Raw genomic sequence first — 19,917 nt, 5'->3', positions numbered from 1 at the left:
AGAACTGAGTTTAGCCCCTCCCCCTCCATTGAAACTTGCAGGTTCATTGTTCCATAAATCTGCTGAGTTCATGTTACATAAAGTCGCCAGAGTTCATGTTGGGCCCCAACCCTACCCACTTTATGTAACATGAACTCTGCCAACATTTTATTTGACATGAATTATGTCGACTTTATGTAACCCCAACCCTTCATGTGATCATGTACATGTTTTCAGAAGTCAAGAACTGAGTTTAGCCCCTCCCCCTCCATTGAAACTTGCAGGTTCATTGTTCCATAAATCTGCAGGGTTGATGCTACACAAAGTTGGCAGAGTTCATGTTATATAAAGTTGGCAGAGTTCATGTTACATAAAGTCGGCAGGGATGATGTTATATAAAATTGGCAGGGTAGAAACGACATAAACATGGCTTGGTGACTGGAGAACACTCAAGAAAATGTCATTTTTGCTCATGCCACCAGCTGGTTAAGGGACCAATACCCAATCTTTCTTTACTTAGAAACTTGGCCTTCATGTGATCATGTACATGTATTCAGAAGTCAAGAACTGAGTTTAGCCCCTCCCCCTCCATTGAAACTTGCAGGGTCATTGTTCCATAAATTTGCAGGGTTGATGCTACACAAAGTTGGCAGAGTTCATGTTATATAAAGTCGGCAGGGATGATGTTATATAAAATTGGCAGGGTAGAAACGACATAAACATGGCTTGGTGACTGGAGAACACTCAAGAAAATGTCATTTTTGCTCATGCCACCAGCTGGTTACAGGACCAATACCCAATCTTTCTTTACTTAGAAACTTGGCCTTCATGTGATCATGTACATGTATTCAGAAGTCAAGAACTGAGTTTAACTCCCCTCCCCTCCATTGAAACTTGCAGGTTCATTGTTCCATAAATCTGCAGGGTTGATTCTACACAAAGTTGGCAGAGTTCATGTTGGGCCCCAACCCTGCCGACTTTATGTAACATGAACTATGTCGACTTTATGTAACCCCAACCCTTCGTGTGAACATGTATATACATTCAGAAGTCAAGAACTTCAATATTTGTTGCTTGGGAGGCTAGGAGCGGTTTTGTTTCTCTATTTTCTGGTTTTGGGGAAAGTGTTTTGGGTTTACCTTTGCCTTGAATAGGAAGTAAATGTATATACAACACTAAGTTAAGTTTGACAAGCTTTTGCTTCTCAGATGTCCCACTGTATGATCAGTGAAATGAAAAGTCCCGAACGTATATATTGACTTTCAACGAGACCACTACAGACCCAAGTCCTTTTGTAACTCAGGTGTGTGTGCAGAAAATCTTTATTATTCCAAGAAATATGACAAATGCAGATGAAGTGACATGGTTATAAACAAATGCTTCGGTTAACTGTGGAAAGTCTGCAGTTCTGCCAAATGTACAACTTTTGTGAATTGTCAAAAGGCAAGGGAGTTCTGAGAAACGCTGGTGATGAACAACTTGACTGTCTTTGGTTCGACTTGTGTGCTGCTTATTGTTACAGCCTGGAGGTTCTAATTACTTTAAACTCCTAAAGTCTACTTCACCACATGAAACTTAAAAAACATTCTTAACTGCTGATTTAAGGCAAGCTCTAATTTCACTCTAATAAGCCAGCTTTTTTATTTATCGCAGTGTGGAATCATTTTGGCTAACTGCCCATCCCAAAGTGAGTCATCTTTTTGTTTGCTTACAAAACCGAAACCGAAAGGTTGAACTCACCGTTGCTACCTTATTACCAAGGGCAGTTACACTCTGCAAGAAAATGTCACCATGTTGTAGGTCATGCATTTTGTTGGCAAGCACTGATACTGGCAAGCCACCTGAATAAACATGGACAGCGCCCGTGCTCCTAGGCAGAGGGGGGAAACCTTCTTGAAGTCACCACCTGATATGAGGTCGACAAACTAAGCCCCTTTCAGTGCTGGCTCATGGCATGAGAGGGCTGAATTTTTGAAATGGAAACTATGCTGATTCATATTTGACATCCAGGTACGCCATTCATGTCTCCAGTAAAAGTTTAACCAAGCACGTGTTGGAGTTTCAGGCAGCTCAACAATTACATTTGACAGCAAAGTACAAATGTGATTTATTACTTGTTTACTAAGTTAACAAGCGCTAGAGGAATAGCAATTATATGTAAAGACCAGTGAATATAATTGCAGAATTTGGCTCAGGAGAATGGAGCTTTGCTTGCTTGCTTGCACTGTGTGAAAGACGCTGATTTTGTAAGCAGCTCTATAGTAATGATTTGAAAGTGCTACCAAGCATATCGCCAAGATACCTTTTTCTTATACAACTTTTGGCTCTCGATAGCTGTCATGTACTTCATCCAAACTTCCATGAACATGTAAGTCAAGTAGGGTGTTGCCTAGGCTCAGGGTACCTCAGAATCTGGAGGCATGACATTTTGTAGATATTGCAGAGGGTTATGGCTCATTGACGGTGCAGTAGTGGTCTTTGGGAAGCAACCGTTTGGGCCAAAGCCAGTCTACTCGGAGCCACTGTCTTCCTCCCGTGTCTTGTGCTTCTTCCTCTTTTGTTCAGTTGTCTCTCCCGCCGCCTCCTCACTGCGCCTGTGTTTGTCACCATTTCTGCCAGACTGTCCCTCCTTTTGTGCCTGGCTGTCTCTTCTGCTGCGGTCCTCCTTCCTCTCTCGGTTGTCTCTGTCGCCATGGTCTCCGTGTCTTCTGTCATCGTCTCGACTGCTTGCTCTTCTGTCTCGCGCCTCACTCCGCGGTCCCTCCCTGTTGAAGCCTCTCTCTGCCACCTGTTCCTCTGATCGTCGCCTCTCTGCATCACCCTCTCTTCTCTTCTCATCTCGTTTTTGCCTCTCATCCCGTCTTTCCTTTTTGCCGTGAAGGTCCTTGTCGCCTCTTCTCTGGTCTCCCGCATCTTCTCCTCCCTCCTTTGGGCTTCCTTTGGATGTCTCGGAATTCTTCGACACCTCATCGTCATCATCAAACCGGATATGTGTCCCTGATGGCTTGTCTTCTTTCTCCTCCTCAGGTTCGACAAACCCCAGCCCAACGTGCCGTCGATTCTGACCTGTCAGCTTCTTTTCCAGCCCCACTTGATACTGTTGTTCCAGCTTGGATTCCATCTTCTTGTTTTCCTCTTCTGAAAATGTCAGCCATAAAAAAAGTAATCAATTCTATAGCCGGATACTAGTCAAAAATGAATGACATTGGTCGGTAATTTGCATTTGCTGAGCACATATTTTCCAAGATTAGTACAAATCCTGTGAAGACATTTTCAGAGTTTCTCTTTGAGCTTCATTCTTCTGTATTTCTGCACTTTGTTGACGTAACTCTCCTTTGTTGAGGTCACAAATGTCATACTTTTTAAATTAACTGGGTCCCTTGATAATTATGGAATATGTCAGTATATAAAATACCTTCTAGTTGTGCTCTACTAATGTATAGAAATTGGCTGCAAGTTGTTTTTAGCTTCTGAGATTTCACTGGTTGCCATGCACCATGACAGCTTTCTTTTCTGTAATCTGACTGCCTGAGTGCCCCAAGTCAGCAGGGGGCAGGCAATCCAAACCTCTCTTCATGTGTCAATCCAGCCCGACCTACTTTAGGTTGTCTCATCTCAAAGTTGCTGCAGTCTGCTGAGTGTCACTATTCTGTTTCTCACCTGTTCGTCTGTGGGCATCTTTGTTTGTCTCCCCTATAACGAAACGTCCAGTGTGCTGCTTCTGTCAATTCAAACAGAAAACTGGTCATTAAGACTCTTTTAAGGAACCCAATTTTTATATTCTTAGTTCAAGTCACTTTGATGTCAATCTGTTTTTAACCCCTTGCCGCCAGGGATTCCGGTTTCGGACACGTATTCTTCGCACGCATGGCCAGGGTCTCTGAAATCGGACAAAGGGAACTAGGCCTTGTGACAAATGACCGTACTTGTAACAAAAGACCAGGCTGCTGGGAATTACCAACATTCTTTCATTATCAATAGGGGAGATAATCCATCCTTGTTTTGAAACCGTATACCAGGGTTTGGGGCAATCAGCGCAAGCGGATTACCACCAGGGACAAAAGCGCTTCACCACAGCAGCAATGAGCAACACAGAAATGCTGCACGCTAATCTGGCCCCTATTGAAAAGACGTCGGCAGCGCACTGTGCCAGTTTTGTAAACAAAAGAAAATTACATAACACTGAAAAATTTGGGCTCTTTTTACAAGGCAGCAGGCCTGGCTGAAATACTCCATCATCAATACATGTAGATGTTGTCCTTCAGATTAGAACAGAAACCAGACAGTCCTTCGTGTGGGTGTTAAATGTCCAGTAAATGTTGGAAATTAGGAAAAACCTAAAAGATAGGAAACTGGTTCATTGCCAAAGAAAGAAACTTTTTGGAACACCGCTTTATGTTTGGCTGATTGATGTACCTTGAACAAACAAATTTACCTTCATTCCACCCATGAGCCGAAGAAACTTCTCTTTTTGTGCATTATCCCCAAAGCTGGCTGATTCCCACTGGTTGGCTGAATGAACGGAGGCCTTTGATGGGCAAGAAAAACAGTGGGATTTTGATTTTGAGCTACCAACAGATTGAAAAGGCATGGCATGAACTTTTCACTTTGACTGGAATACATGTGCCATCTGTATGACATGCTCTGCATTCTGATTGCAATGGAAGAATAGAATAAATGTGGGTAATTCCAGAAATTAGGGGTCCATTTTTTTTCGTGTCCCTGTTACATCTGACATACATGTATGATTTTGTAAGTTCAAAACACATTTTCTAATTTCCAAGGGTGATGAATTAATGCAAATTACCTGCCAAACAGATATTAATACATGTAGTTTGAAATCAATTCTCGTGATATTTCCATGTCAAATAACAAAGGTCATATGTAACAGGGACACCAAAATGTCACACTTTTGGACCCCTGATTTTTGGAAATTACCCATGAACAAGAACTTGTGATGAAAGGAGAAAGGCGCGCGTGGCAACACTTCCTGGTTTGCCCTTCTGTAGGCCCAATCAAATTGTTCATTACCCCTCTGAGGTCCTTTAGTGTCCTTTTGCCAAGAACGCAGTGAATTTCTTTTGTCCTAGATTTCACAAGTTGGACAAAATGCCATCGGTTTCAGGCATGCAGGATTCCTTGTTTTTCACTTCACACTCATGCCATTGAAAATGGAAAAACACTGTACAAAGTCCTGTGAAGATGGAAATTTCCTGGTTTATTTGTGAAAGTCCAAGTTGCATGCCTGTGGTTTGATCTTATACATATGTATCTGTTCAGTAGTTTGGATGGTTTTTGGTCGGCGGAGTGCGTGCAAGCTCGGTTTTTACACAGACAAAGATGTACGTGCTCGGGGACTCTGTCGCCTGATCATGTCCAGATGTCCAAAATGGCGATTCGTAGAGTCCTTAAATTTACCAAATTAGTCAGTGACTGACATTGTAAGACTATCGGCCTAGGCTTACATCTTTCAAAACAAAGAAGGGCAATCTGGTCCTAGTTCAGGTATTGTCTGTAGTAGAATGGATCAGACATGACTGCAGAAAGGACTATGTACCTCTATATAAGCAATCACACATATGAAGCCAAACCACGGTGGTTGTGTTTGTATTGCACATGTCCAATGTATATTAGATTTGCCTTGCAGGAGTTCATCGGTATATCAACAGTAAAAACACTGTCAACTTGAGTGAATTGCGGTAGTCAAGGGGTTACAGCATAATGGTTTGTGATAAATGGGGTGTGGGTTCAAATCATGGGTCCAAATTGTGGACAGGGAGGGTTTTTTTTCTTCAGGAAAAGAAAGCCTGAATGTTATCGGCGCCAAATTTCACACGTGATGTTTTTATGGTTGGTTGAGCATCTAGATGGCATGCATTGTGCATGGTTGTGAACAGTGGTTTGGCTTCATACGTGTGATTGCATATATAGCTCATGATATAGATTCGACTGGATATGCATATAGTGCAGAGGATACTGGGATATGATCAAAGATGGCTGGCAATCAGTACTGTGATTTTTGCATTTATTACTAAAATAAACATTGATACATCCTGAATTTTGATTGCAGAACTGAAAATCACATCTTGCCAAGTTGTCAGGTCGTTCAACCACCATTGTCAGTAGGCTAGCATAGAGGTTTTGGCACTCTCAGCATTTGCAACATGGACAGGTCATGATGATAGGCCAAGCAGACTGGTACCATGCCATTGCGTTCAGTGCCAGTCCTATGTACGAGGCCTAGACCTACCAGTTTGCTTTGCCGTGATTAGTCGAGGTGGTAGAATCACCTCAACTAATCATGGCAATACAAGTTAATACAACATAATTACGGCTGGCATGGCACATGATCAGATCATGAAGGAATGAAATATAGTCCTCGGCCTGCATACATCAGTTTTAACGCAGGCCAGTATTAGGCCTATGATGTACATGTACAGTGTATATGTACGCCACAACGTACATGTACAGCCTCGTCATCAAGGTGACGGTCATGCAGTAGGCCTACACTGCATCCACATTCATGATCATCACCCTGATCATGGAAATCCACTGTATGTTCTAGCCACAATCATTTCTGTTCAAGTGCCCTTTTTTGAAGCCTGTCTTACTATTGACGGCCCTCCTTCTTTCTCCTTTTCTCCGCTTTTGTTGCTCATCTTTGCATTGGCTCTGATTTCTGAGGAAAATAACCGTGAACGCACTCGGAGTCACGCAAATCAACTGTTACCCGGATTCGGTATCCCCGGCCCCATACTGCACTGCCGCTATTGTAGAACGCCCTCTTGTGATATCAGAGGGCGCTTCTTAACGCTTGGCCGCTTGCAAACCAGCTGCATAGGCTGCTGTAGACAGTACATGTAGTGATAAATACCCTCGCTTCAAAAACATCTGGAAAGATACAAGTTTCCCAGGTATTCAAAACACATAGCAAATTGAAACTCGTTGTCTCATTTGCATTTTTTCTTCAATTTTGAGTGGCTTAACCGATGACTTTTGAGTTTATTTCTTCCCAGAGATGATCACCCTCAAAAGCAGTCGCAAAGCCCGTCGCCATTTTGAAAATTTGATGCCTGCAATCCATTGCAAAATGGAGCAATTTGGAATTCCCCGTTTTCATTCATACAAAGTGGCAGACTTGCTGGTAACTTCCATCCTTCTTTTTACAAACCACCCAGTCTACATGCCACAAAGTGCTCTGATGGAAGATAATTTTACAGCATTAGCATGTAGTTTTAGGTCTTTCTCTAGCCTGAAAGCTCATGGGACAGCCCGCAGGAATTCGATGCTTAAAACATAATGTTAGGTGCATTTTGTTTTGTACGTAGTTTGGATACAGTTTGGAGTAAAACGGTAAGGTTTATATCGTCGGAAGCACGATCGGTTCGTGCGCTAATCAGTCCATTGCTTGAAATACGAAGCTATAAACCTCTTCCAAAGCAGAGTGGCAGATCTAGTAAGAAGATGGACGGGAATGAGGGCAATATGTGTACGGTCTGGAAGCTTACAGTCGACGGGCTGGATTTGTCACGGGCGTGACTGTTTAATGTGAGTAGATGGTGCGCATTTGGAACCCGGGATGATATACGATGAGTTGATGGCCAGTCGGTGAATAGAACAAAAGACCTTTGAAATTGACGCTCCTTCCAAAAATAATTATTCCACCCCAAACTCGCAAAGTGACTATCGAAGTTTTCAGCATAAAATTTAATGAAACATTTCATCTGATTCCACATGCATTTACAATTAAAGAACTTAAGTAGTGTATAGTGGGCAGTGGACACTAGGTTACAAATTACTTTTCACGGATCATTTTTTTAAACTAAATTTGCACTTCTCAAGAAAAATTAAGTTCACAAATTCCCAGGATGCAAGACATGTTTTCTGAAGTCCTGATCATTTCCGGTTTTTTAGATCAATCTTCAACATTTCTCGTTACATGGGTTCGCAGATGTTCTCCAGGTCTAGAGATCTCTGAACACATTAGCTGGAGCGTGTTTAATCATGAGTCATTCTTGGTGCGAAACCAGTGGCAATTTTGTGCGAAGGGTTTCAGCGATGTTCCCGTTGCTTAAAGGGATCCTAGGTGGGTCAGGGTGGCTTGCATCTCATAACCTTTACAAGTTCTGTATAGTCTTTCTGCACGTTTCAACACCACTTTGCCCTTACAGTCACATATCATAAATACTGTATGTTCGGTGCTTGTCCGAGACCTTCTAAAATATTTACAAACTTACTCGGATGGGACTCAAACCCATGACCTCCGCTTACAAATGCAGACGTCTTTAAAACCTTTTTTTCATAATATTTTGACTTAGACACGTTCTGGATGTCGGATTTTCAACTAACGTGGTATATACCGATAAGTTTTCAAGTATTTTTGACTACTTTTGCCCTCCCTCCAAAGGTAAGAATTGATTGACTGTAGTTGGCAGCATTTCCTATAATAACCGGCACTGGTGTCCTCATAGATTTCCTTGCGCAGCTGAGATTTCAAAAGACGAAATTGGAACCTGTTGTCGGAGGATACAACTGTTAAAGTTCTCAGAGTTCATTTAATATAGGCCTGCCTCGACACGAAGCCTTCTCTTGATCAACTGTCACACTGTCGCAAAATAACTCCACATGACGAAAAAAAATTGTCCTGAGAGTTTGCTTTGTAATTTTGCTTTCTTTTCATCAACCAACCCACCAGGCAACCAACCAACTTGGACCTATCTATCACGTTTCTCTTCCTTTTCTCTTACTTCAACAATCCTCCAAACTGATCCCTGGAAGTCTGAAAGAGTGACAGTAAGGACTCGATGTTCTATCTTTCAAAATCATTTTGCATGTAGATTCAAATAGGCCTAGCTTATAAAAGGAACCTCTTCCATGCAGTGGACATTGAAGTGGAATCATGATCCACTCGATTGATTAAATTTCACTGGAATTCGTCTCGTCCCTAGTTTCAGTGAGAGGGGGTTGTTCACTTCGATGGAGTAAATTTTTACTCTTACGTATTTCACCTGTTATAAAACAGAAAATACGCAATGCACTTTCACAAACAAGACAAGACATTTCGGGAAAGCATCTACGTGACCAAATGCAATGGAACAGGGCCTGACACTCCGCCACGCCCGTTTTGTCTCATTGGAAGCCTGGACAGAACCCTGGACAGAACCCCTCGATCTCTCCCTTTGGCCTTTGCTTGACCTGTCCCTGCCAGGCACGTCCTCTGTTCCTCGAGGTTCAGCTCGTTTTAGATAAGGGGCGTATTTCCGTTTTGAGCCCGTGCCAAGCACCGCCATCCTACTCATTGAGGAGCCGGCTCCGTGACTCACAACTTTCGATGACTTTCCCCTCTCTGAATCTGCACGAGGTAACACGCTGCAGTATCGATTCTAATAGTGATAACGTCTTTGCAACGAATATTAACATGGGAGATGTTGGATGCGTTTTCTATGACCTTGGCCTATCGATTACCGATACACGGGTTTAAACGTGGTTTTTTAGAACGTAACTGACATCGCTGATTAGGTACAATTTGGAATCGGCATCTCATGCTTGTCCAAAAAAGACTATGTGCCATTTGAATGCGTTGTACTTTACGTGTCGTATACAGTAATAGGTATTGTGCTCGGTTTTTCCCTTTAAATATAAAATGGAACTCACAATGTCATTGTAGAGTCTTTACGCTTTCAACCACCCAGATTGATTTGGTTGTACTTTTCTTTAGATTGCGCCTTTTTTGCAAGCTATATTAATGAATGTGCCTCGAGATTGAATATTCAGAGTTCATCGACTAATCGATATGGGGATCCAGCACTTGAGAAATGGTTAATGTGTATTTGACTTGACAAAAATGACCGTTGTAAAATAGACAGGCAGAACTCAGCAGTGTCAATACAGGGAAAAACTCAGATCCCTGGAAAATATACTTAATGGTAGTTAGGGCTTTCCCCCTTTCTTTTCCATCAAAGGTAAAACCAGACAAAAATCGAAGAGAAGGCAAATTTATGTACACTCCTAGAGGTGAAAACATTGAGTGGTCAAACAGCCCTCCCCTGACCACTGTATCACAACCCCCCCCCTTCGAACTGACTTTTGCATTGTGACACAAGTGTCCGAAATACTTTATCGTTTGACCATCACGAAGTTGATGTCAGCGTCGGCTGCGCAGATTTTCTCTTCGACCTCTACTTTTCTTTTCACTCACGAACAGTGCATTCGGATATTAGGCTCAGTCGCTTTATTAGCGAATAAGTAAAATGTCATAGTTCAATCGGCACTCCCATTCAGAATCGAGCAAGAATCAAGGTTACGGGAGTGTTCCGAAGACTTTGTCTTAAATACTTTCTAGTGCAACTCGTGCGGCAATCCCACAAGAGGAATAAGATATTCTTGAGCGCAAACAGGAGGTTTTTTAATGGGCAACAACAGAATTCTGCGTAGATCCAAAATTAGTTCTGGTTACGATGATGTCTGAGTCTCCGTTTTCCTGTTGTGTGAAGTTACATATGAAGACGACAAATGTGACCAGATTCTAAGCACTGCATATGTATATTATTAGGTCATCATCATCGATGAATATTCAAACCAGTGGGCTGTACTGGAAGCTTTGCTGCGCATGGGCACAGGGATTTGCAAAGTTTGAGAGAATTCGGGTCATCAGTTTTTTAGCTATCGCATGCCGGTCTGCATTCGAGGTGCAGATCGTCTGAGACACGGACCAGTACCCAGGTTTACCAAACAGACCCAAGCGTTCAAGATGAATGCCTTATCGACATGCTTGCTGGTTCTTCTGGCCGCCAGCCTGAGTGCGGCCCAGCTGCGTAACTGTCCGCCGCTGTGGTCCGGCAGCGGCGAAAAATGTTACCAGTTCTTCAAGGAGGCGCTGCCCTGGCAAGATGCGAGCGACTACTGCGCCAGGTTCTCGTCCTGCGCCACCGGCGCGAGCTCAACCCTGGTGACGATCCCCTCGGCCGAGGTCGACCGGCGGCTAGAGAGGTTCCTGGGCCCGAAGGGTAACCCCAACCCGCCCAACATCTGGATGGCCCTGGGCGATCCACTTGGATCCGGCGCCCTCGCCTGGCCTGGTGGCATAACCCCACAGACCGCCGGCTACAGCAACTTTGACCAGGCAGGCCGGAATGGGAACTGCGTGTTGAAGGACACCCGCACCAACCAGTGGGCCTTTGCACCCTGTACACAGGCTAACTCCTTCGTCTGTGAGATTGATCGGAACCCCCCACAGCCACCCAGCACCCCAGGAGCCGGCTTCCCAGGAGGACCCGTCTAAGGGACGTCGCTCTTTCTAACAATGTTAAAAACTGTGCCAACAGTACAAGGGCTTCGTAAATAAAATAAATATCCGTAACCCCAAACAGGCTCCAAGGCGAACAGTACGAGAATCGGCATGAAGTATGGTTCGCCGACCCCAGCGTCACCGATGTTGAGCGTGATACCTCAAGTTCAAGATAGACACACGCAGCGAGTAGAGAGAAAAGAATTCTTCGCCACTTCCTTGAATAGACATTATGCGTATGACGTCACGTGAGATGGTATTTCTTTCTGCAACTGTAGTACGCTTGAGAAAACTTTCAGTGCATTCATTGCATCAATATTAAAGTTACAAAGAAGAACCTCTGAGACACCAGTAGCGTATAACCTCTATTTATCTTGTGACTCCAAATGCCCTTCATTGCCCGGTGAGGCAGTGTTTGGTTTGAATTTTTCTCCAAAAAGATTGGACTTGCCACTCGGGAGAACTGTTTGACGTAAACCTTTAGAACAGTCACATACGTCATCCATTGTTATTTGTGACGCGCTCTGTGAAAATGAGTCTTAAGTCACCAGAGCCACTTTTTGAGTTTTCATTTGTATTGGAAAGAGCAGACTGAGTTTTTTGTTTTGATGTATCACTCAGTTTGGCATTCTGATGAGGGTGGATACTCCATGGTGAAAATGTTGTGGGTCCCTATTGATTTACACTGTGCAAAATTAATCTAAAGGACTTTTTACTTCAAAGTGGCTGTTGCAACTTAAGACTCATTTTCACAGATTGGGTCACATTTATCAAAACTCCATCAATTACTGTGTAAGTGTGTCTTCATTGATTCTTAACTGAAAGATGTGGCAGCAACTTTTTTGTTGAACATAATAAAAGGGTGTCGATGATCCATAATGCACATTGTGGTGTTCGAGTGTCATTTTCTTGTTAAGTTTTCCAACCTCATTCTTAATGTCATTTTCTTGTTAACTTTTCCAACCTCATTCTTAATGGTTTCCCCTTTCTAGGAATCGCAGAAGTTTGTTTGTTATTTTGTCGAAAGAATTCTGAGGATTTTAGCCTATTAGATTTCCTGACACATACTTCCAAAAAAATTAACATGTTGAGTCGGTAACCTAACTTAATCATGATCATTTTGTCAGGTGATGGGAACCACTTAAAAATACAACTCGCACTGGTACGCCCCCGGCCTTCTGAAAACTTAATAGTCTCTCGCCAAACCCTGGAAGAGATTTAAACCAGGTCACAGACCTGCAAGGGGGATGTTTGCCGGTGTATAGCTTAGCGGAAGGGCTTTAAGATAGTCTCAGATGGGTCTTTTTAAAAATCATTTTATGAAACTCCTGAGTGTTTCTCAGGGGAACGAGACAGCGGGTTGGGTGTGGGTTGGTCGTGTCTGCAGCAAGCCCCATAGACTATCCAATCCTACCCCCGCCCGCAAACCCGGAAGAAAGATATAGATGTAGTGTTTTGATTAAACAATAAATATCTCGTGAAGCGAAGCAATATCTGATCGTTATATTTCATTTATGTCTGGTTAGGACGCCAATTGGACGGGGCAGTGGACCTGTCTGTTCCTTCTCTTCATTCACAATGCAAGCCGCTTGGCGCTGTGACAGCTGCTCTCTCTGACTGGAACCCACAGACATGTATGGTGTTCCATATGTGCCATCCGGCGTCGCATTTTTCGACGAGCGTCGCATTTTTCAACGGGCGTCGCATTTTTCATTACTTCATCGGAAAGACCTATGGAGGCCAGGATCTCGTCCATCACCGGTACCGCCAGCTTATGATAAAACAATAGAAAACTAGTCTAATAAAGATTGAAGTTATAAGTTGTGGAGATTCTCACACGTACGGCAACATTTTTCACAGAAAAAAGAAAATTAGACAGAAACGCATGTACATGTACGTGTAACCTCAGGTTCAATCAAGAAGCAGCAGCTACGACGAAACAGCCTTTTCAAACAGTGACACTTTTCAAACCCAAATCCACATGCAGTCCTCAAGACCTTGGGAAGTCATTTCGTTGAGCAATAAACACAAGCCCCGCCCCGCAACAAATAAAGATAAATGATCTCAAGCCTATGACTAGACGGCCTCCACCGGGGGAATGCCTGAACCATGGACCATTGCCTGAACAGCTTCCAATGTGTGAAATACCTTTCTACTACTGTAATGAAAAAATAAGATCAGTCTTGGCTTCCTCTGGACAGATCTTCATGGTTCAAAAAGTATTTTCGGAAAACTGTGCATGATTTTGTATTGCTGACAACTTCTTTCAACCAAGAAAACGTCAAATTTCTCAAAGTTATGGCGCGTGCCATTTCTTCGCCAAGAGTAGTTAAATTTTATTAAAGACCGTACTGCGATAAACGCTCCCTCGGGAAGCATGTCTGCAAGATGGCAAATACCATACCAACCAGAGTGAACAATGGTCCTACCATACTGGGTTCGATTTTTGTGGCAACTAGTAATCATCAGTACGTGGACATTTTTCACTCAAAAGCTTCATTTAAGGGCTGTTAATTTATTTGCATACAGTTAGTCGACGCATACATGCTAATTTAGCCGTTTCCATAATCATTAAAAATATGTACGCACACTTTTAGCATCCAAGTCAACAACTTCAGGTCCAGCTGGACCAAGGTTGACCATTGTTGATTAATGGCTTATTCACATTGAAAGGCGACGGCGGTTGAAAAAATGCGACGGCGGTTGAAAAATGCGACAGCGGGTGAAAAATGCGACGCCGGTTGAAAAATGCGACGCCGGTCGAAAAATGCGACGCCCGTTGAAAAATGCGACGCTTAATGGCACATATGGGACACCACAGTTTGTGGTTTGTGTGTTTTTTTGTGTGTTTTTTTTGTTTGTTTGTTTGGTTTTTTTTGGGGGGGGGTTCAGGGACAACAACCTGTTCTACTTTGATGCCATATAATTTCCAAGCTGAATATTCATGTTTACATTTGTTTTCATTCTGAAGAAATGTAAATAGATAAGGCGCCTTCCCCTGTGTATGTTTTTTGGTGGGTTTCGTGCACGATGCGTTCACGCGTTTCACTTTCATGGACACAAAAACTGACTCCATATAAACACAACACGTGTGCGTTTGGCCGTCAGACTCGCTTCGGCAACGATTTTGACGGATACGTAGCGCTTGGTGCAGGTGTTGATGCGCAAGGTGCCTCTACGTTTCATTTGATGATCAAAATGACACCAACAGAAAATCAACTGACAAATGTATCTTGAACGTTTATGTTTGCATCAGTGCAAATTCCCTTCAGTAAGTGGCAGAAACTCCTCAGTTAAATGTTCTCACGTACAGATTTTTCCCGTTTTCTTCCTTACTGAAATAACAAACCTATAACTATATGGCTGTTTTGCACTCTTTGATTAAAAAATCATGAAAATGCACTGGGTGTAATTTTAAGGGTTTCAAGGAAAACTTCAAATGAAGTAGGCACCTTATTTAGCAATAAAGCCCCTGAAGAAAACGGGAAAAAACAAAAACAAAACAAAAACTGCTGGCGAAACAAACGTTCTCGAAGAGAAATTGTCCATGTGAACAGGTGCGTAACTAGGCTTTTCAAGGCAGAAGTTTTGTCCCTGTCTAGGTTCAATTACACAAGGAAGCTATGGGGACGCTAACGGATGATGTGGGGGTATTTTTGCAACAAAATATTCACAGCATTTATTGTTCATTTTCCACCATCCCAAGTTTGAATTTGTGATCCACTGCCATTGTGCCTATTTTGCCTGTAATAACCTACTTCCCACCCCGATTTTTTTTCGTTTATCAGCGTCCTGAATTTTCTCTTGAAGTCTTCAGGTCGTTATGTTTTGCCATTCACTGCTTCCTGGCTACGTTGCTGTGTGGGAATATTTTTCCTTTGAAAATGGGGTGAATGCTGTGTGGAATTTAACAGTAGCATAATTGCCAACGTCAAGAAATTTCCGATAAAATGACCGCTTTCCTTTTTCAAGGTCGCTTCTTTGTCCAGCTTTTGCAAAGTCCTTCTTTTGAAAAGCAAAATTAACAAAAAATGTGCCAAAAGCGTTACTCTGACCCCTCTGATTATAAGCATCTTTTGTTGCTGTCGCTTGTTTGTCTATACGTTTGTTGGGGTGTTTGTGTGTTTGTTTGTTTTGCTTTGTCCATCGTCTGTCTTTTACCTCCTGACCTTTGGGTGGCGCCACACCCGAGTAGAATTAACCAGTTAATCCTTATTCTTATGACTCCTTGTTTCCGTTCGGGTCAAGGCTCTGGCATCGCCGTGCCACCTTGTACCTTTCCAGGTGGTTAGGACGGGGAAAAATTGCTGATTTCCTCAGAGGAATTAGAAACAATGACAAATCTTTCTAATCCTGCCCCTTCCCTTCCCTCCCCCCCTTCTGAATCTGAATCATCGAGGTCCTCAGGGCGAGCCAGTTCAACAACCTTATTTGGGCAACCGGAGAAGGCACGTAGCTTTTCTGCAGAAGGTTATTCAGGGATCGCGTCCAAAAACTTCTCTCTGTTTTTTGAGCCCGCAAGTGGTCTGTCATTATGGGGCTGGCTAACATGAAAGGGAGGCATCACCGGTATTGAAGGACAGTAGCTCGCAACCCTTTGCTGTCTGCTTTTTGCAACCCTTTTTTCTACTTATACGTTGAAAAAAAGACATGCATTGGCGCCGTATGATGTTTTGAATACGGGCGATAGTGCGCCTCCAAGAGTTTTCAACGCGTTGGCCAATCACGACGCGCGAAATATGTCGACTCTTTCCATACGCGCATTGGGTCAACAAATTTTGCGCATCGTGATTGGCCAACGTGTTGCAAAATCTTGGTGGCGCACTAATTGTGAATAGCCCGTATTAGGAAGCCGTTATCTGTGTATTTCATCAGTTGAAACTGTAATTTTGTCCTTTAATGTTTTGTGTAAAACTTAACAAGTTTTCCCCGATTGTTTTCGGTTTGGAAGAATGAAAGATTGTTGAGAATGCGTGAGTTTTGTGCTGTGATACCAGATAATTAGCTGTGAACATGTATTTCTGGGGGTACCACGCCCCCACAAGTATAAGCACGCGTTATTTGCCAAATATTAATTTCTGACCGCGCACAGCTATATCTTGTTCGCTTTACCAGCAGCCCACTGACCGCAGAACATGAATTGGCATCCTTGTCTAATTCGTGGCGTTGTATGTTTAATGCCGTTGTGATCTTTGGAAGTATGCTTTTAGAAGTGCATTTAATTTTAAACTAAGGCTGCATCCGAATCTCTTGTCTAGAGCTAGGTCTAGGTCTTTGCTCCATTGGAAATGGTGGAGACGCGTAGACAATAGACCTAGCCGTAGCTCTGGAAGCCCGTATCGGACTCGGCCTAAGTCTGCCAGAACGTATTCAGCTCAATAAAAACCACTCATTCTATACTTAAGGGTTTTGCCCCCACGTCGACGTGTATCTAATAAAACTGTTTTCTCAGTGCTTGTCCGAGAGTTTGTGAAAGAAAAAAAATCACAAGCTTAATACTCCGATGAGTATCGAAACCACGACCTTAGCACTGACAATGCAGTGTTGTTAGATGCAGGTCGGTGTAAGGGAAAAACCCGTAAGTAAAATGAACATCTCTCCGACGCAAAATAAATCTCGAAACAATAAAGTAATTGTCTGAAATGTTGTTCATCACGAACGCCACGAGAGTTGCAAACAGGCAACGGCAAAAAAGGTGAATACAGGTGAGATTTTACAAAATGTGTGCATAATTATTAAAAAGCAGTGAATCAAAAGCAGTGAAACTACGATTCGTGCCGAACTTGCCCTGACTTTTTGACAGAAGCACACGTAGGGAGCCCCATACAGTTTTAACCGAAGCCGGCATGTAGCAAAAGTGTCTATTGGAAGTGGCTACAGCCGCTTTTGGTGGTCTCTGTCGGTGCACACGTAGTCTTCAGCAATAGCCTGTTCTTCCCAGCTAAACCTAAAGGAAAATAAATCAGTGTGGGGTACCCACATTTACACTTTGGAATGAATGTTACATCTCGATGTCAACCCCAGACCTACTCTACAAAATATTATTAACTTAAAGGGCCCCTGGAATTTTTGTGGTGCTGCTGTTGAAAATGCACGTATGTCTGGTTTTGCCTTATTTTCACGTTCCCACCGTTTTTGAGTGTATTTTGAGCTCTTGGCTTTAATGCAGTAATTGTGAATTCCAGGAGCGTGAGAAAATGTCGTCCAGGACGGAAACCCCAATATTACACAATTCCAGGACAAAGTACCGTTAGCATTTCGGGCAGAAACCTCAATCTTACAATATTTCCAGGACAGGGTGTCGCTAGCATTTGGGACAGAAACCTCAACGTAACAACAATGTCAGGACTAAATGTCGCCAGCATTTTGGACAGACACCTCAATCTTCAATTCCAGGACAAAGTGTCGCTAGTATTTTAGACAGAAACCTCCATCTTACAACGATTCCAGGAGAAAATGTCGCCAGCATTTTGGACAGAAACCTCAATCTAACGACAATTCCAGGAGAAAATGTCGCCAGCATTTGGGACAGAAACCTCAATCTAACGACAATTCCAGGAGAAAATGTCGCCAGCATTTTGGACAGAAACCTCAAGCTAACGACAATTCCAGGAGAAAATGTCGCCAGCATTTTGGACAGAAACCTCAACCTAACGACGATTCCAGGACAAATTGTCGCCAGCATTTTGGACAGAAACTTCAGTCTAACGACAATTCCAGGACAAATTGTCGCCAGCATTTTGGACAGAAAACTCAATCTTACAACAATTCCAGGAGAAATGCCACTCGCATTGTTGCCCATAAAAATACGGCAATAGGCCTAAGCCAGTGAATAACCCGTCTTTCACACATTAAATTACTCAGTCAGCAGATTTTGGGTCCACAATTTGAACAGAGAAGACCCTTAAACTGGACACAATTGCCTCAAAGTAAGATCACTGCAATAGCAGTTGTCTTGAAAAACATGGATGATGTTTTATTTAAAGAAATGCATTTTTTCAATGTTACCCAACGGGAATTCAGTAGTTTTCAAAAAGTTGTGAGGATTGAAAGTTGCACACAAAGTATGTAAGCGAACTTCATTACATTGACGCTTTAATTAAGGCGAAGAAAGTGAAAACTATTAGGTGTATCCAACTGTTTTAAAGTAGTTTGTATTTTTTGTTTTGTTTTCCTTTGTCCAAGGTAGTGTTGAAGACAAAGCTCAAGAAAACTGTGCTGCGACAGTTCTGTGTGTCGGCTGAACAGAATTGTATAAGGTAGGATTCTTGGCAGAAGGTTTCTTCTCCTCAGTGACCGCTTTTTATACATTTCATGGTTAAGTCAAGCATCGTTTTGTCAATGATTAACAAAAGTGTTTAATAATGATTCATTGGCGGGGTTTTGTATTGCCCCTATTTGTTTGATACTGTCCTTGCTCTTCTAAAAGATTTCAGACAATTTTGCTGACATAATGGCGTGTTGCTGTTACAAAATCCTACTCAGACAAGTCAAAATTGGGCACAACATGTCTCCATAATAAGTCAAGTGCACTAGCGCCCCCTTACAAGTGTTTAACCTCGATACGCAATATACCAGCCAGTCGTGTCGGCCGAGAGAGGTGAGGCTATAAGCCAGGAAGCCTGTGCATGACGTCACCACCTGCCTGGCTCCAATCTAGTGCCCATGTACTATAATACCCAACTGCAACTCATCGTGGTTTTTACAGACACTTATAAGGTTCTTGGGTCTCGGACTCACTCTGCACCGTTGTTCCTTCAATTGAAAAAAATATTTGGCGAAGAAAAACAGCATGGGAAAAAGCAGTTTCAAATGGAATCGAACTCAGGGCAGTAAAATCTATGGCCCAACTCGTTATCTAATAGACTCTTGTGGCAGCTTGCCGACAAGAGTTCTTTCACGTGCTTTAAGGTAGTGAAAAGACGTTTTTCGTCATGCCTGTGCTGCAAATGGGTTTTCTGTGCTTGTGAGAGTTTTAGATAGTGACGTCATGCACGGAGTGCCTGGCTTATAACCTCACCCGTCCGAAAGTGAGGTTGTTGCTCGATTGCAAAGCGCCCTCTCTTCCTCTCACACGAAATCCACACATCACAGAGCTGCTGCTCAATCGGGGAGAAAAACAGCATTCTGCAGTTATGTTCAATCATGTTCCGTTGATGTTTCATACCACTGTCGATTAATCAGCACTTGTCCCTGTATTATCGTCATTGGAAGGACACGAAACGGCACCCTGTCCCTTTCCCAAATTCGTGTACAGTAAGTTATTCGTGTACAGTGTGGTCACAGTTTACATAAACTGGCGTCACAACGTTTATTATGCTCACAGATGGAAGTTCCATCAAAAGCATACTTGACGGCGATATCAAAATACACTGTAATACGATTTGGAGAGGGCATGCATCTCCCCGGTCAAGTATGAGTCTGGGATGTCAACTTTGACAGCCCAAATAGGGGAAGGACCCAAAAACTTGTTTGTGCCAGAGGGATGATAGAGGTCTCTGAATGTTACACTGCAAAAGCCTGGGTGTTACATCAGTGTTATCAGAGGACTGTGCCAACGACAACAAAAAATGTAAACAGGTGTTTACATTTTTAGTGTTACGTCAACACTGTTGGTGTTACTTTTGATACCTTCCAGTGCATTGTAACAC

The 19,917-nt window shown here is 42.9% G+C and overlaps 4 protein-coding genes across 5 annotated transcripts in view; 3 read left to right on the top strand and 1 right to left on the bottom strand.

Moving 5' to 3' along the window:
• The window catches only part of LOC147799617 (uncharacterized), a 34,567-nt gene extending 16,038 nt beyond the window's left edge, over positions 1-18,529 (top strand). The window contains exon 9 of the transcript XR_015424785.1: positions 18,456-18,529. The gene's annotated coding sequence lies outside the window, so the exon portion shown is untranslated. The remainder of the gene's footprint in view (positions 1-18,455) is intronic.
• LOC110990437 (uncharacterized) overlaps positions 1-19,917 on the top strand; it is a 108,022-nt gene that overhangs the window by 38,080 nt on the left and 50,025 nt on the right. The window contains exon 2 of the mRNA XM_087134618.1: positions 18,452-18,525. Coding sequence (XP_086990744.1) covers positions 18,452-18,525 — 74 coding nt within the window. The remainder of the gene's footprint in view (positions 1-18,451; positions 18,526-19,917) is intronic.
• Positions 1,235-6,758, bottom strand: LOC110984699 (uncharacterized). 2 transcript variants are annotated; one of them, XM_022245126.2, is made up of 4 exons: positions 6,591-6,757; positions 4,415-4,507; positions 3,640-3,700; positions 1,235-3,117 (listed from the first exon to the last, which is right to left on the bottom strand). In XM_022245126.2, the coding sequence occupies exons 1-4, from the start codon at positions 6,636-6,638 to the stop codon at positions 2,489-2,491; spliced, it is 831 nt and encodes a 276-aa protein (XP_022100818.2). In that variant the 5' UTR covers positions 6,639-6,757; the 3' UTR covers positions 1,235-2,488. The 2 variants fall into 2 exon arrangements, with proteins under 2 accessions (XP_022100818.2, XP_022100828.2); XM_022245136.2 differs by lacking the exon at positions 4,415-4,507 and having other exon boundaries at positions 6,591-6,758.
• Positions 10,637-12,149, top strand: LOC147799618 (ovocleidin-17-like). The gene has a single exon (XM_087134623.1). It carries the CDS (start codon positions 10,649-10,651, stop codon positions 11,258-11,260), a length of 612 nt encoding a protein of 203 aa, XP_086990749.1. The 5' UTR covers positions 10,637-10,648; the 3' UTR covers positions 11,261-12,149.

This window comes from Acanthaster planci, linkage group LG03, assembly GCF_054643075.1.
Source record: "Acanthaster planci isolate LZ-2023a linkage group LG03, COTS_SCS, whole genome shotgun sequence".
In the NCBI taxonomy this organism is placed as follows: Eukaryota; Metazoa; Echinodermata; class Asteroidea; order Valvatida; family Acanthasteridae; genus Acanthaster; species Acanthaster planci.
Note: the sequence above shows the minus strand (reverse complement) of the source record. Positions and strands in the feature narration are given on the sequence as shown.

What these genes read in the sequence shown, in the direction of transcription:
- LOC147799618 (XM_087134623.1), top strand. Translation starts at nt 10,649, where the DNA reads ATGCCGGTCTGCATTCGAGGTGCAGATCGTCTGAGACACGGACCAGTA.
- LOC110984699 (XM_022245126.2), bottom strand. Translation starts at nt 6,638, where the DNA reads ATGAGCAACAAAAGCGGAGAAAAGGAGAAAGAAGGAGGGCCGTCAATA. An exon ending in AAGAAGGAGGGCCGTCAATA is followed by an intron (nt 4,508 to 6,590) that starts GTAAGACAGGCT and finishes TGCCCATCAAAG; the next exon opens with GCCTCCGTTCATTCAGCCAA. An exon ending in AGATGCCCACAGACGAACAG is followed by an intron (nt 3,118 to 3,639) that starts GTGAGAAACAGA and finishes TGACATTTTCAG; the next exon opens with AAGAGGAAAACAAGAAGATG.